General features: G+C 33.0%; 2 protein-coding genes across 3 annotated transcripts; both read right to left on the bottom strand.

Moving 5' to 3' along the window:
• Positions 1 to 5,706: 5,706 nt before the first annotated feature.
• On the bottom strand, positions 5,707 to 7,030 carry LOC142635631 (acyl-CoA--sterol O-acyltransferase 1-like). Its single transcript, XM_075809765.1, has 3 exons — positions 7,010 to 7,030; positions 6,525 to 6,936; positions 5,707 to 6,464 (listed from the first exon to the last, which is right to left on the bottom strand). Exons 1-3 carry the CDS (start codon positions 7,028 to 7,030, stop codon positions 5,707 to 5,709), a joined length of 1,191 nt encoding a protein of 396 aa, XP_075665880.1.
• Positions 7,031 to 8,635: 1,605 nt separating this feature from the next.
• LOC142633599 (uncharacterized) lies at positions 8,636 to 14,904 on the bottom strand. Of its 2 annotated transcripts, none has more exons than XM_075807843.1 (10): positions 14,734 to 14,904; positions 14,029 to 14,400; positions 13,523 to 13,767; positions 13,014 to 13,098; positions 12,723 to 12,908; positions 12,475 to 12,639; positions 12,168 to 12,386; positions 9,479 to 9,650; positions 9,195 to 9,366; positions 8,636 to 9,086 (listed from the first exon to the last, which is right to left on the bottom strand). In XM_075807843.1, exons 1-10 carry the CDS (start codon positions 14,887 to 14,889, stop codon positions 8,993 to 8,995), a joined length of 1,866 nt encoding a protein of 621 aa, XP_075663958.1. In that variant the 5' UTR covers positions 14,890 to 14,904; the 3' UTR covers positions 8,636 to 8,992. The 2 variants fall into 2 exon arrangements, with proteins under 2 accessions (XP_075663958.1, XP_075663959.1); XM_075807844.1 differs by having other exon boundaries at positions 14,740 to 14,904.
• Positions 14,905 to 15,295: the final 391 nt, after the last annotated feature.

Here is a 15,295-nt window from a genome sequence, read left to right as displayed (position 1 = left end):
TTTTTTTAAAATACTTGGTTTAATACTAATTCTTTTATCTCTCTCAGGTTCACGTACGCACAAATTTTTTGGATTGCATTGAGGAGTCACTGGAATGGAATATTAGATAATTTCGGGTGAAAGACTTTACAAGAATTATTATATGTATTAAACCTCACATAAAGTGGTTGTTATCTAAGAAATTGTTGTAAAAAAATTTCTTTTGTAATAGAAACTATATTTATCATTTGTATAATTCTATGTCAAATTCAATTTAAATTTTTTCCATAAGAATTAATTTACTACTTCATAAAAAATGTTTCGTACCTTTTTCTCAGTTTTAAAGGATGTTGATGTTGTTGATATATTTGAAATTTAAAATATTTTTAATTTTTGTTATGGATGTGTAGTGTTTCTTTTGGTATTGTTGTTCTTTTTATAAAAATTTTTTAATAACATTTATCAATTTTTGTTTAATCCAAAAATTTAGTTTTTTAGTCCTAAAAGTTAGCCACTTACTACACATCCATAACAAAAGTTAAAAATCTAACCCACAATCCCACGTTTTCTTTTTCTTTTTTAAAATTTTAAACAACCTCAGGTTTCCTTTCGGTTTGTTCAAAATCCAAATAATGATAATGTTCTATTTGAACTCAAGTAACTTCTTTAATTATGTCCCATGCGGTTTGTTGAAAAAAAAAAAAAAAACTATACATCCTTATCCAGAAAGATATGCTCACCTCACGTTCGTTCTCTCTCTCTCTCTCTCTCTTCCTTTTTTCTTTTATCTATATTACTCTCTTACCTAAAAAATAGAAGAGCCTTTGAGCACGCGCTCACGCGCGTGCTCAGAGGCTAGTGTTGATTTAAATTCCTACTTCTACATTGAAATGTCTTACTAGATATAAATTCATACTTTTTCTCAATAGCTTAAAAAACTTTTCACGTACTTACCTTACCCCTAAATTTATTAAGCACTACTCTAAACAATAAATAATTAAGTCTATAAAAGTAGTTTGAAATACATATATTTAAGAGACATTTAATTTATTTAAAAAAAAAAACCTACCACGTTTGAATTCCACTCCCACATTTTACTCCTAACAAACTACTTGAATTCCACTCCCCCATGTTTTACTCCTAACAAATTGCTTTACTCTCAAATTTAATAATTTAAACTGCTCTTTAACTTCCTCTTAAGAACTACTTATCTGGAATTTTTTTTTAGTTTCAAGTTATACTTCTCCTCCTCCTCCTTCATCATCTTCTTCTTCTCTTAAAAAAATAATGGCTATAGATAAGGCAAAGTCGCATTTGGGAGTTTCTTGATAACTTGAAGAGAATTTTTCGATGGTAGATTCTCAAAAGTATAACATAGCATTAAATGTCCCTCAAATGTGTATTTGTGATAATGACATGTTACTTTCATAGTCGTGCTCTTCACATCATGCTTCCACCAGATCAAGCAGGGCACACCGTAGCCGTGAGGATATTTTAAGCCACTGGCTCCTCCTGCTTCATCAATTTCCTCACCAACAACCAATATGTATTTGGTTGTCTTGCTACATGACAATTTCTATTTGTTTGGTACTTATTTCTCTGCTTTGACGTCAAACTGTGTTCTTTTTTCTTTTCTTTTTTCCTTGCAAATTATTAAAATATACCCAAAAAATAGAAGAGCATCTGTGTGTGTTTATTAAAAAAAGAAAACTACCCCATGTTCTATAAAACTTCTCTCTCTCTTGTGTGTGCGCTTGTTTCTCAAAAAAAAAAAAAAAAACTACCGTCATGTTCCTATTAAAAAAAAAAAACTACACCATGTTCTAAAAAAAAAAAAAAAGACTACCCCAAGTTCCTATAAAAAAAAAAAATCACCTACAAAAAAAGGAATCTCATTACACGTACAAAGCGCTTGTGACGAGGTTAGTTACTATTAACTAGCCTCTGAGCACGCGCTCACGCACGTGCTCAGAGGCTCTTCTATTTTTTAGGTAAGGGAGTAATATAGATAAAAGAAAAAAGGAAGAGAGAGAGAGAGAGAGAGAGAGAGAGAGAGAACGAACGTGAGGTGAGCATATCTTTCTGGATAAGGATGTATAGTTTTTTTTTCTTCAACAAACCGCATGGGACATAATTAAAGAAGTTACTTGAGTTCAAATAGAACATTATCATTATTTGGATTTTGAACAAACCGAAAGGAAACCTAAGGTTGTTTAAAAATTTAAAAAAGAAAAAGAAAACGTGGGATTGTGGGTTAGATTTTTAACTTTTGTTATGGATGTGTAGTAAGTGGCTAACTTTTAGGACTAAAAAACTAAATTTTTGGATTAAACAAAAATTGATAAATGTTATTAAATTTTTTTTATAAAAAGAACAACAATACCAAAAGAAACACTACACGTCCATAACAAAAATTAAAAATATTTTAAATTTCAAATATATCAACAACATCAACATCCTTTAAAACTGAGAAAAAGGTACAAAACATTTTTTATGAAGTAGTAAATTAATACTTATGGAAAAAATTTAAATTGAATTTGACATAGAATTATACAAATGATAAATATAGTTTCTATTACAAAAGAAATTTTTTTACAACAATTTCTTAGATAACAACCATTTTATGTGAGGTTTAATACATATAATAATTCTTGTAAAGTCTTTCACCTGAACTTATCTAATATTCCATTCCAGTGACTCCTCAATGCAATCCAAAAAATTTGTGCGTACGTGAACCTGAGAGAGATAAAAGAATTAGTATTAAACCAAGTATTTAAAAAAAAAAATTTAATCAACAAACCAAAGTTAGAATTTAACTCTATCATGGACTCTTTAAAATCTAATCACCACATCATCAACTATTTAAATGAATAACTAAATTAAAAAAAATAAAATTTAACACCAAAAACATATACAATGATGATAAAAAAAACTAAAATACTAAAAAACTTTAACGCCAAAAACATATACAATGAAGGTTAAAAAAAAAAAATCTTAAAAAGAAAAAAAATACGTAGAAGGAAAAAAAAAGTGAGGAAATAGAAGATAAAGATTTAACTCTATCATGGACTCTTTAAAATCTAATCAAATTCAAATTTTCAAAATTACATTTAAAAAAAAGAAGAAAAAAAGAGAGTTAATGTGATACATACATAAAAAAAATTAAAAAAAAAAATAGAACTCAAAGAAAGTCATTCATAAACCAAAGAAAAGAAAAGAAAACAAATGGGAACTTGTAAAAGATAGAACCTGAAAATTTGTTGGTTGAATGCTTCTTTTGTAGCATAAAACAGCCATGTCTTTGGATTACAATACCTACAACATGAAATGACAATTCATTAAGAAGTACAGTGGTAGAGTATATGAAGGAACCATTCATTTCAAAATTACATTTTAAAAAGGAAAAAAAAAAGAGAGAGAGTTAACGTGATACATATATAAAAAATAAAAAAAAGAGTAAAGCTCAAAGAAAGTTAACATAAACCAAAGAAAAGAAAACAAAAAGGAACTTGCAAAAGATAGAACCTGGAAATTCGTTGGAGCCTTTGACAATAAAGTCTTTAATCTGAAGAAAAAGAAATGAAGATGTAGAGCTAAACTAAAAGTCTTCAATATGAGGAAGAATGAGAGATAGAAAGTGAGATAGAAACTGCAAAGCATACGTGAATTTGTGGGTTTTAAAGTGTAGGAGTTTTAATTTACATATTTACCCTCGTTAGTTGAAAACTTGTAAGTGGATATGATGAGGGTACTTTAGGCATCCAAAATGTGGAATCCAAATAGGGAAAGCCCCTTAAATAGTAGTATAGATAACATGATTTTATGTTTGGGTTTCAATATTTTGTGCACTAAAATACCCTTACACAAATTCTTAAACTCTCTGAAATACCCGTATCTTTTAGTTAAATAATTTTAAATTAAAAAACATAAACGGGCTAAAAGAGTAATTTATTGTTCCTAAGTTTTAGGTTTCCTTCATCTTCTCTATTCAGCCTAAAACTTATAACACTATCTCTATCTCATTTTTAAAGATAATTCCACGTTACTTTACCTTTTTTTTAAAAAATAAATAAAAATACTAACGGTTATCTATATATCACTTCTAAACAATATAACACTAAACAAAAAAAAAAACAAAAAAAATGCATTATTATATGCGTAAAGCGCGTGTGATGAGTCTAGTATTGTAATAGGCAAAAGCTTGTTGCATACACATTAATGATCATACCTTTACACACATGTGAAAAAGTTACTAAAATGTGTTAGAGGTGTGTACATTAACATGTGTTTAATAAACACTACTAATTGTAAAAAGATTATTGATCTTATTGAAGAGGATAAAAGTATGAGACAGATCTTTCTTTAAGAAGAACGACGGAGTGTGGTCGACGGATTGATACCGCAAGGATACATATAGGACGGTTCCAACATTTGGTATCCGTCCGATATGATTGGTTGTCATAAATTCTTAATTGTACATCACAGGATATGTTTGATATGGCTTTGCTTTATCTCCACACAAGCGTGAACACGGGATGTTCTTGCGTTACACGCTTGATCGTAATAAAAGACTCCTATATGGAAAAGAATTCTAAGAGATACGCAAAATCCACGAGTCACTCTCCTAGAAAGAAAGAACTTCTTGACCAAGGCGTGAATTTAGGCCCTACGCTACTATAAATACCCCAAAACCCTCACAAAGCAAGGTATGCGTAATTAACTTGACTCTGGCATTCTAGGGTTGTAAAAAATCGGTCTCTAACTTGACCTTTGGAGGGTTTTTGGCCGGCACCACACCGGTGCTCTCTTTTAGGTTTTCTATTCTCTTTTTGCAGCTGTTGCTTTGGTTTGAGGAGTGCTTGCAACTTACTGGTGATTTTTTCGGCATCATCACTTATTATTGGCCATTTTTTAAATTTTCTAATAAAAATTCAGGATGAATATTCATAATTTTTGTACCAAGTCATTTGTGTGTGTATTCCTTTGCTACTCCATTACATGGTAGGCTATGTTCTAATTGCGCGTCTTCTGCACCATTTTACAATTGTTTTCTGTTAGTTAGATTTCTCAAGGCATAATAATTACACACTGTTTATGACATCTAAGAATCATGTAGATTTGATTCGATTGGTTATATGGATGTGTCTGATGTGTCTCATATGAAGTGTTTACGAGGTGGATGTTTGGGTATATAAATAAAAGATTATGACCAACTCCAATTCCAACGCGACTACTTTTTAGGAGTATAATGGAGACATGACCAACTCCAATTAAATACCACTCACTCCAGCCCCAATTGCAACCTGACTTTTTTCTTATCTTTTTTTCTGGTAAAGTGGAGATATGACTAACTCCAATTTATATGGCTAGATTGATGTTAGGTATATAAATAATTATGACTAACTCCAATTACATCTTGATTAATTCGTTTTTATTTATTGTTTTGGGTATAATAGATATATGGCTAGCACTTTGCTCGTGTTGTTAAATGTTAACTAATGATATCTACCCTGCCTGATGAGCTTTACATAGATCCATGTGGATTCGGTGTATGGTATACTAAATAATACATATATAGGCCATATAGCTGAGCAGACGTTAATTGGAAATTTAGTTTAAGTTTGTATAGCTTTTACAATAAAATTTTCTTTATTCTCATCACAATAATTAATATAAAAAAAAAATGTATAGGCCATATTACATGGTCCTCCATTGTTGAAAATATTTTTAAAATTTTAAAGCATGAAAAATGTCCTTAAAAATTCTGTACTCCTCCAACAACCTAACATCAACCTTAAACCGGAGTAAAGGTGGAAAGAACATCCAAAAGCTGGTGATCACCAAGAATCCAAGGGCCAATGGCCTAGATATCAACTTCGGTAACTGGACCTTCTGGTAAAGAACCACTTTCTTCAAATAAATCTCAACCACTAAACACACCCCGTGGATGAGGAAGAACCACGTGATCTCCCACGTGGGTTTCACGTGCGACACGTAGTAGAACATGAGCTCGTGCATGAGAGCCGACACAACAAAGGTACCCAATATGGCTGGGAGTGGGGCCCACTTATGACCAATGACATATGTGGCAATGTGGAGAAAAGGTTCATATACGGCTTGTCGTAAAATACTTGTTACCATGATGTTCCATCTCTTGCCCCAAAAGTCTTGCAATGAGGTAGAGAGGTATGGTGCATTGAACTGTGGCTCGAGCTCAAGTCCCAACATGGCTTGAGCTAGGGCTGCCACCAAGGCTAGTGTGATGTCAAGCCATAAGTATATGTGGAAACAATATAGACATAATTTGGCCCATGGATGAAATTTGTCGCTATAGTCATATAGTTGGATCAACATGGCTATAAGTATGCTCCTTATTGTGATATTTAGAGGCCACTTGTGGCCCTTTCTAGGCCTTTTGAGAACTGGGTTTTTCTTATATGGTCTATTTGGATGTGTTTTTTCAGGTGGGTTTTCTTTATTTGGGTCTATTGAATGTGATTTTGGAGATGGGTCTGATTTATTTTGGGTGTTTTGGGGTTTATTACACGAGTCTAGAGGTGGGTTTTGTTTGATTTTGATGGGTAAACAAGCAATGGCCACGAAGTGCCCAAGAGAGATTGATGGGTCGGAGGACAAAGGCCCTTTACCAAAAGCAAAGAGCAAAAGCTTGAAGTTGGCTAGCCATGCAATGAAGAAAGCAAAGGTGCCTCCTAGATGAACGGAAGAGAAGTTAAGAGGAAGGAGAAGAAATAGGCACACAATTGGGAACACACCAAAGAGTCTTGGAATACCTTTGGGGACAAATTTGCCTACGGAATAGCAGTAGCATAGAGATATGAAGACTGAAAGCCATACCTTGATAAAATTATTCATCTCACACCCTTCAATAGTTTTTTTTTCTTCTATAATTAATCTTTCTTGCTTGTTCTTGACATTTGCACTCTTGGTGGTAAAGAGCTGAGGAGGAGAGGTATTATGTCCACAAGTTGGAGTAGGAAAGAAATAATATGCATAGAAATGTGAGAAGCACCAGTTTGAGAAGGTGAACCATGTCTCTCACTAGATAGTTAGACTTTTGGACTCGTATACGTTTCTAAGCCCTGTATGAATCTATACATTTTATTCTTTGTGCGCAAAAAACAGTAGGGAAAGAATAAATTTAGTACTAAAAGAGATAAGCTTTGTTTTCTTTTTTCTAAATCTTCTTCTCACAATGTTCGCATGATATCAAATGTTATAGTTGTTTGGACAAGCTAACTAGGAAGGATGAGTGCAAAAGTAAGATCCACCTATTATAGTTGTTTGGACGAGCAATTTAAAGTCTAATACCAAACGAAGAGGACAACACAGAGAAATCCAATATTAAGAGAAATCAAAACCACACAAGTTTCTAAATGAGTAGCCAATTTTCTGCGGGAAAATTTCATTTCCTACGGATGAATTTCTTTCCCTAATTAAACCATCTTTCACCATAATATATATATATATATATATATATATATATATATATATATATATATAGAGAGAGAGAGAGAGAGAGAGAGAGAGAGAGAGAGAGAGAGAGAGGATTTAATTGGAATTCAATTAGATTCTACTTTAGAGTCACGTGTCTCATATAATCTAAGTTTTAAATTTTTGTGCTAAGTGAGTTAATTCAGTGTAAAAATTGAGTTTCAATTAGAGTTTAATCTTATGCCATGTGTCTCATCTAATCTAAGTTTTTAAATTTTTGTGCCAAATTAGTTAATCTAGTGTAAAAAACAAGGAGTCCAACATATATATATATATATATATAGCTGAGAGAAAATTCAATTGAAATTCAATTAAAGTCTAATTTAGTGCCATGTGTTCTATATAATCTAAGTTTTAAATTTTTGTGCTAAATGGGTTAATTTAATGTAAAAGTTGAATTTCAATTAGAGTTTAATCTTATGCCACGTGTCCCATCTAATCTAAGTTTTTAAAAATTTTGTACCAATTGAGTTAATTGCGTATAGAAAACGAAGAGTCAAATATAAATAAATCATAAAAAACCTAATCATATAACTAAAAAAAATTCAAATTTATAATAATAATAACAATAAGTGAAACCGAGAAAAACTCAAATTAGAATTCTAAATTAGAGTTCTAATTTTGAGTCATGTGTCCTAAATAATTTATTCTTAAAGAGTTTTATTTCTTAATTTTATAATCAAATATGAAATCATATCATACATATTCATCCAAGTGAGTTATTAAGTACAAAAACCAAAAAGTCTAGAATAAATAAATCACAAAAAAAAAGTGTTTCACAATAATTTTAAAAAAATGGACAATTTACATTTTATACCTAATAATATCCTTATAAAATATTTTAAAGAGTTAACAAAATATAATAATGACTATCAATAGTTTTTAAATATTATGTATATAAGAATTATATTGAACTTTCTTTAATGTCAATGGAACCACTATAATTCATCATTCCTGTGCGAAAACATAGGTTACATACTAGTTCCAATAATAAGAGACAATTATACAATTTTGACTTAAATAAGCATTAGCAAAAGCATAAAATTATGACCTGTGCACATAGTATACAACAGCTTTATAATATGTTATTTGTAGTTTTGTACCACCAGGTAGTAGCTGAACAATCAAGGACATTTGGAAGAAATAATCACTAAACAACAGCGAACACTAACACTGATCTGTCAAAAATTCTAACACTAAATTTGCCTTTAGAATTTATTCAAGACAATGTAAGCATGGTTTTACACTCAAAACTAGCAAAACGGATTGGCGCTTTTGCTGATCTTAGGAGATGAAAGAGAGCCTCAATTTCTATAGGACTGACTTTTCCTTCAATCAGGAAATCTTCGTCCATAATAACAAATCAACCATGTAAAAAGATCAATAATTTCTCTCCTTTCTCCTATGATGTTTCATAATCTGTTAGAAAATATTACACTATGATTACCTAAACTTGATAAACAACCAATCATCATTTAACAAGAGGACTTGAACTCCTATATTACTGATGCTGTTCATAAATCTGCATATAAGTCTCCGAGAGTGCAACCATTTGAGGAAGTGTTTCTGAAACATGCAAATCCTGCATCTCATACCTGAAAATGTTGAATGCCAGAAGTGTCAATTGCAATATCTCTTACATTTTTTTCAACAAAAATTTTCAAAATTTCAATTTTGTGCATATTGATGAAATATGGAATTACCATAATTCTTCTGACTTCCTCTGTACAAATACCCTGTAGTACCCTTCATCAGGTTTACCATCATGAACAATGTTGGCAATCAAATCGTACTTTGAACGCAATTTCTGATTCTCCATAGGTGTTGGCAAGGGAATGTAATCCTTCAACTCCAGGTTCTTCACGGGAAAGTTCACTGAGACAAAGTTACATCATTCAGCACAAGGCACACAAGTTGGCCCAGTTTCGGATATAATTATATATGTAGATTCATCATACAACTACTAAATATAGGAATGAAATCTCACCTAATGTAGGATTTTTTTCCACAAAAAAGTTGTTCTTTGTAAATCGACGCATGTGGAGAATTAGATACTGTGGCAATCTGGTAACACGGTATCTCATCCTCGCTATACGAGGTCGGACAACCTCAGTGATAGTTTCACCATCAAACTTCTTCAGGATGTTGAAGAGTGGAACCTATGGCAAAAGCATATGCAAAATTTGGTCTGAAAGATATACTACTAAGAAAAATACATAGAAACCCACAAATTTTCTCCAGTACTAATATCTTTCAAAGACTTCCGCAGAGCACCTTTTTTCCAATATGCAATACAAAGAAGGCCAATTTGATTTAGCTAGACGTACATACCAATGAGTTTGTGTTGCAGTTAGTACTGATGTCATGCAATGCAAATATAAATTGAGAATGGATATACAGCCTAAATTCCCAAACAGGAAGCCTCATCCAAATATCACCAAAATGTCCTCTTATTTTATTCTAAACAAATTCTCTCCAATTGGTTCTCAAAATATAAGAGAGAAATAAATGGAAAATGCTTGAAAGAGAATTGAAGCAATTCTTTAGCACGATTTTTTCCTTTCAAACTAAACAAGGCCATAAGAGAATTGGCCAATTTCATGCAACTTTAACATAGTACCAAAGTGGCACAGAGTGTTGCAAATGTTAATCAAGGGAAAAAGGAAAATAAATAAATAACTTGCCAATTCTTAGCACTAAACAGAACCAAAACTAACTTCTTAAATGAACTTAAAAGAATTTGCCAATTCTACTTTTTAAAAAGAAAGAGGAAAAATACCAATTCAGAGTCACTTTAGAGTATTACCACTGGCTTTTTCTAACTTTTACACAGTAACAAAATGGCTTTGAATACTGCAGCTGTAAATCCCAAGAAAGAACAACCAAATTTAACCTCTCTCTCTCTCTCTCTCTCACACACACACACACACACACACACACAGATGGTGCAACCATAGCATGGCTAGAGATACAATACCCTCTTTGGAAATCTAAGGTTAAGGCAAAACTAAACAATAAGTGCCCACAGTAGTGAATTAGGTTTTTATGTTTTATTTTGCCACTCTGGAGTCGAGGGTATTTTAGCAATTCTACAATTGTTGGGTATGAACAATAGTATGGGCCATGGGTCTATTAATAAGTAAGTCTTATATAGTTAATGGGTTGTTATTTGTGGGCTTTGGTTCAATTCAATTAGGATTTGGTTCACTAGTCAAAGTAGAAGCCCTGCCCTAGTTCTACTAAGAGAGGTTAAGAGTAGGGTCTATGCAATTGCATTCAAATAAGTTAGAGTTGATCAATAAAATGTCAAGTGTTTTGAGTATTGAGGCACTTTGGCCGTAGTATTCTTTTTATTTTTCTCCCCCTTTCTCATCTTTCTTTCTTCTTCTCTTTCTCACAGAACTATTTATGGTACAGTTCATGGCATTATTTTCTCATGCATTGTTCACATGCTAGAAAATAATTCTATGGCTTTTTCTTTCTTCTCTTTTTAACCATAAAACAAATCCTTTCTCTCTTGAACCCTAATATTTCTTCTAAAAAGGTTCTAAACTCAAAATCCACAAATAGAACCTTAACCCCATCACAACCACACATAGACAAGTTCGCCCACACCCCTTTTCTAAGCATTGCACTTTTCAAGGAATTAAGAAGGCCTTAAAAGCATTTGCCAATTCCACATTTTTTTTTTCCAAAAATAAGTTTTAGCCCCAAGGGGAAGGGGAAGAGGAAATTTGAATAGTAACCTCCACTTCATGAAGTGTGGTGCCTAACCAATTGTACTATGCGTTAGGGTTTCGCCAATTCCACAATTTTAAATAGCCTCTCTCTCTTTCCCTCTCTAGTCTCTACCAATATTAAAATGCAAAATTTTTATTTTATAAGAAACTCTTTTTCTTTTCTTTTCTTTTTTCCTTTTAGATTGGCAAATAGTGGGAGAGGGGGGAGATGTGGTTTGAATCACAAACACAGGACATTACAAAGAATTCCATTACCATTGGGCCATCGCTTGAACCCCATATTAAAATGTAAACCCTTAAGTCAATTAGAATCAACCCTCTCCGTTTGGGAGTTTATAAGGGAATGGAATGGAATAAAATGTATTTAAGTAAGGGAAATGAATGGAAAAGAATGGAATGGAATGGAATTAAGTAACCTTGATTGAATGTTTTAAAATAAAGGAATGGAAAGAAATGAAAATGAATGGAATGTAAGTAATCTTGTTTGGGAGCAACATGGAGAAAATGGAATGGAATCATTTTATGACAATATTACTATTAGATCCCTATTTTAAAATAAATGGTTGAATATATAGGGGTATTCTGAAAGTTTTAGTAAAAAAATCATTAAATCTAATTCCATTCCCTCTCATTCCTCTTAATTTCAAGGGGAATGAAAATTTGAGGTTTTAAGGAAATAGAGAGAAATGAGTGTTCCCTCCTACCTATTTCATTCCCTTCCACTTAAACTCTCAAACAAGAGAATGACATTTCCATTCCCTCCATTAAAACTCCCAAACAAGGGAATGGAAGAATATTCTAAAATAATTATTTTCATTCTTTTCCATTCCATTCAATTCCCTCCTCTCAAACGAGGCCTAAAGGAAAATCTACAAAGGACAACAGAAAATACATCTCATTAATTATGCAACCAAACTCACAGAGAAATCAAAATACCTGGGGTATTATATTTTTCTCCATCACGTCTTTGAAGAGAGGAGGTGGTGGCAAATCCAGTCCAAGCATTAAGAATGGCATTTTGGAAGTTTCTGTCACAACAGCATCATGTTCAATTCCACCATCTGTGAGTTTTGAAGCAGCATGCTGGTCATCACTGTTTTCCTTCTTCTCCAAGAAAGCTTTGTTATGAATCTCTTTCACAACCTCCAATTCTCCCTATAAAGTGTACAGATGTCTTTAGATAAGTGCAACTGACTATCCAACTACAAGCAACAAATTCAACAAGAGCAATTATAGAGACAACCTGAAAGCAATCGTAGATAATGCTTCTATTTTTCTTTGTTTTAAGATCAGCATGCAGTGTGTTAAGAAGCCATGACATGAATTCAACTGGATCAGACTGCGCTCCAATCCGAAACCTTTTTTTACTGGCTTTCATAATTGCCTGTAGAAACTCATGTGGGCTTACCTGTAAAACATTAAGAATTTTGATAAATATGAATTTCATGTTCAAGAACCATTAACTCAATGTGACAATGACTGGGAACATACCTGTCCTTTAAAGTTCCTTGTATGCCAGATCTTTCTTGTGAGTTCTCCAAATCGATGAACAAGTGGAGATTTGCTGTGTTTATAATTTTCAGGGATAAGGAAAAAATTCCTTAAAGGAGTAACTCTCATCAAAGATTGTATTGTGACATTCACAAAATCTGTCTCTTTAATGTTGTTAAGCCCCACCTGAAATTTGCCAAAATCATGATTCACACTTCAAAAGGTCCCATTTAATATCATATAAAATCTCCAACAATAAAACAGAAATGTGGTAAGGCCAAGGATAAGTACCATTCCTGGAAGGTAATCAGAACCATCGAGTGCCCTAGACCACTGCTTGTTCTTGTCAAGTTGTTCCACTTGTTCCCTAGCAAACCTGCATGTATAGTAGCCAAAAATAATCAACAATTAAGTGCCTAAAAGTGCATAATCCAATAAATTAAATTCTTAAATAAAACATAAAATACAATGTGAATGAAAGATAGCATATTACTATCACAAATAGTACTGAGAAACTTAATGAAGCTGACCATGGTGGTTCTCTTTCAAAGGAAAACTGTAATTCAGAAGGATCAAAGCAAACATATCCAGTTGACAGCCATCACATCCACATCCATAGGATGCATGTGGCAGTGGACACACAAGCACACACACACATACACATGCACACATACACATACACATACACATACACATACATGCACACGCACACACAGAGAGGTATGCAAAGAGAGGGTATGACAGCATGAAATAGAGAATGAAAAATATAGTGAAAGCACTTTGCAAAAATATAAGCACACCTGGGATTCAGAACATGTCGAATGTCATCTAATGAGGGGTCATCAATTTCATATCCGTCAGGAAGGCAATAAACCTGCTCAGTCCGAAGATTGATATAAACATGGTGGCCTGCTTCCAGGCTGTGAGTATATGCATGAGACTTTTTCCCTCTTCCTTGATAATACTTCCCACATACCAAACAGGCATACACATTCAAATTCGACAGAGAGACAGAACAAAACTTCTCAAAATCAAAATCCAAAACCTGCATAGCATAGAATAGCAACCACAAAACAATACTTAAAACCCCCCAAAAAAAAAAAAAAATTTATGTAACTTATCAACATGAGCATTTACATAGATACATGCCTGAAGCTAACAATGCATATACAAACAAGTTTTCTCAGAATCAAAAACCCAAAACCTGAAAAACATTAACAAGTAACTCACACCATTGACATTGTAGTAAATAAAAAATGCCCATTTTGTCAAATTTATCTTAAGCATCAAAGACGAGTTAGTATACCTGACGATTAACTGTATCAAGATAAGGACAGTCCCTCCGGCGCTCAACCTCACGGTTACGCCTTCCTTGACCATATCCTTGCTCAATTTGATCCTCCTCCACCTCCTGCTCTTCTATTCCATTGCCATTCTCCACTCCCTTCCCACCGCTATTTTTCTCAGCCCCCTGCCTCTCCTCTTCCTCCTCCTCCTCCTCATCATCATCATCGTCATAATTTGCTAATCCCGAAAGAGGATTCGCAATTGGAAGAGGCGGCGGCGATGGAGATGACTCTTCCTCCACCACTCTCTGCCTCTTTGCTTCCGAACCAAACCCTTCCTCCGACACCAAATCACCAGTTTTCCTCTTTGAACTCATTCCGTTACAGTTTAACTAATTATACACATTAAAAACAAAAAATTAACAAAATTTTCATCAACAAAACTCTTTCTAATAATAACAGATTCAGATAAAAAAATTTCAACTTTTAACTAAGTTATCTACAATATTAAGCACACTAATCCAAAAATCAATAAATAAATAAATAAAAATTTTGCTAAGATTCAAAAAGGAACTAAATTGTTTCCGAATGAGTGAGTGAGAAAGCTAAAGCGTTTATTCTAAGGTTCTCAAAAGTGTAAAAATGCCACACAGAACTATATAAATAAGAAAAAAAAATTGAATTAAGAGATTAACGAGTTAATTGTTTTAAATTCGTTGAAGAACCTGAACCTGAGACTGAGAGAGAGTAAGAGGGTGGATATTGAAATGAGAAGAAGCTCCGGTACGAAAGGTTTTCGAGTTTGAGCAGGCGCTAGATTGCTCTCTACACAACACGGGTCGGAGTTGTCCGATTACGCCATGAACTTGTTCTATCTTCATGGGCTTGGAATTGCAGGGCCCAACGAATTGTAAATGGTACTTGGGCCTTTTCAAGTTTAGAATCACAATTTTTATTTTTATTTTTCCTTTTTACACACAAAACTATTTCCGACCAAGATGACTAGTTGTAGCTAGGGATAGTAATTTAAATCCCGCAATTACGGGTACCCGCCTCACCCGTCCATAATGGATTAGTTTTACTCATCCCACAAGTGGGATGGAAGTGAGTTAACATTTTCCCTCACATCCGTCTTGTTTATATTTAAATAATTAAAAAGTATTTTTATAGGGTTTTTTTTATAAGACATGCCTATGTTTTTTTATCCTTCTAACTTTAAATTTGTGATTTTTTATTATTGAATTAATGGTTTTATGTTTTAATATTTATGTTGTTTATCTTTTCTAA

This window comes from Castanea sativa, chromosome 5, assembly GCF_040712315.1.
Source record: "Castanea sativa cultivar Marrone di Chiusa Pesio chromosome 5, ASM4071231v1".
NCBI lineage: Eukaryota > Viridiplantae > Streptophyta > Magnoliopsida > Fagales > Fagaceae > Castanea > Castanea sativa.
The sequence above is the reverse complement of the archived record's forward strand: the minus strand, read 5'-3'. Positions and strand labels throughout refer to the sequence as shown.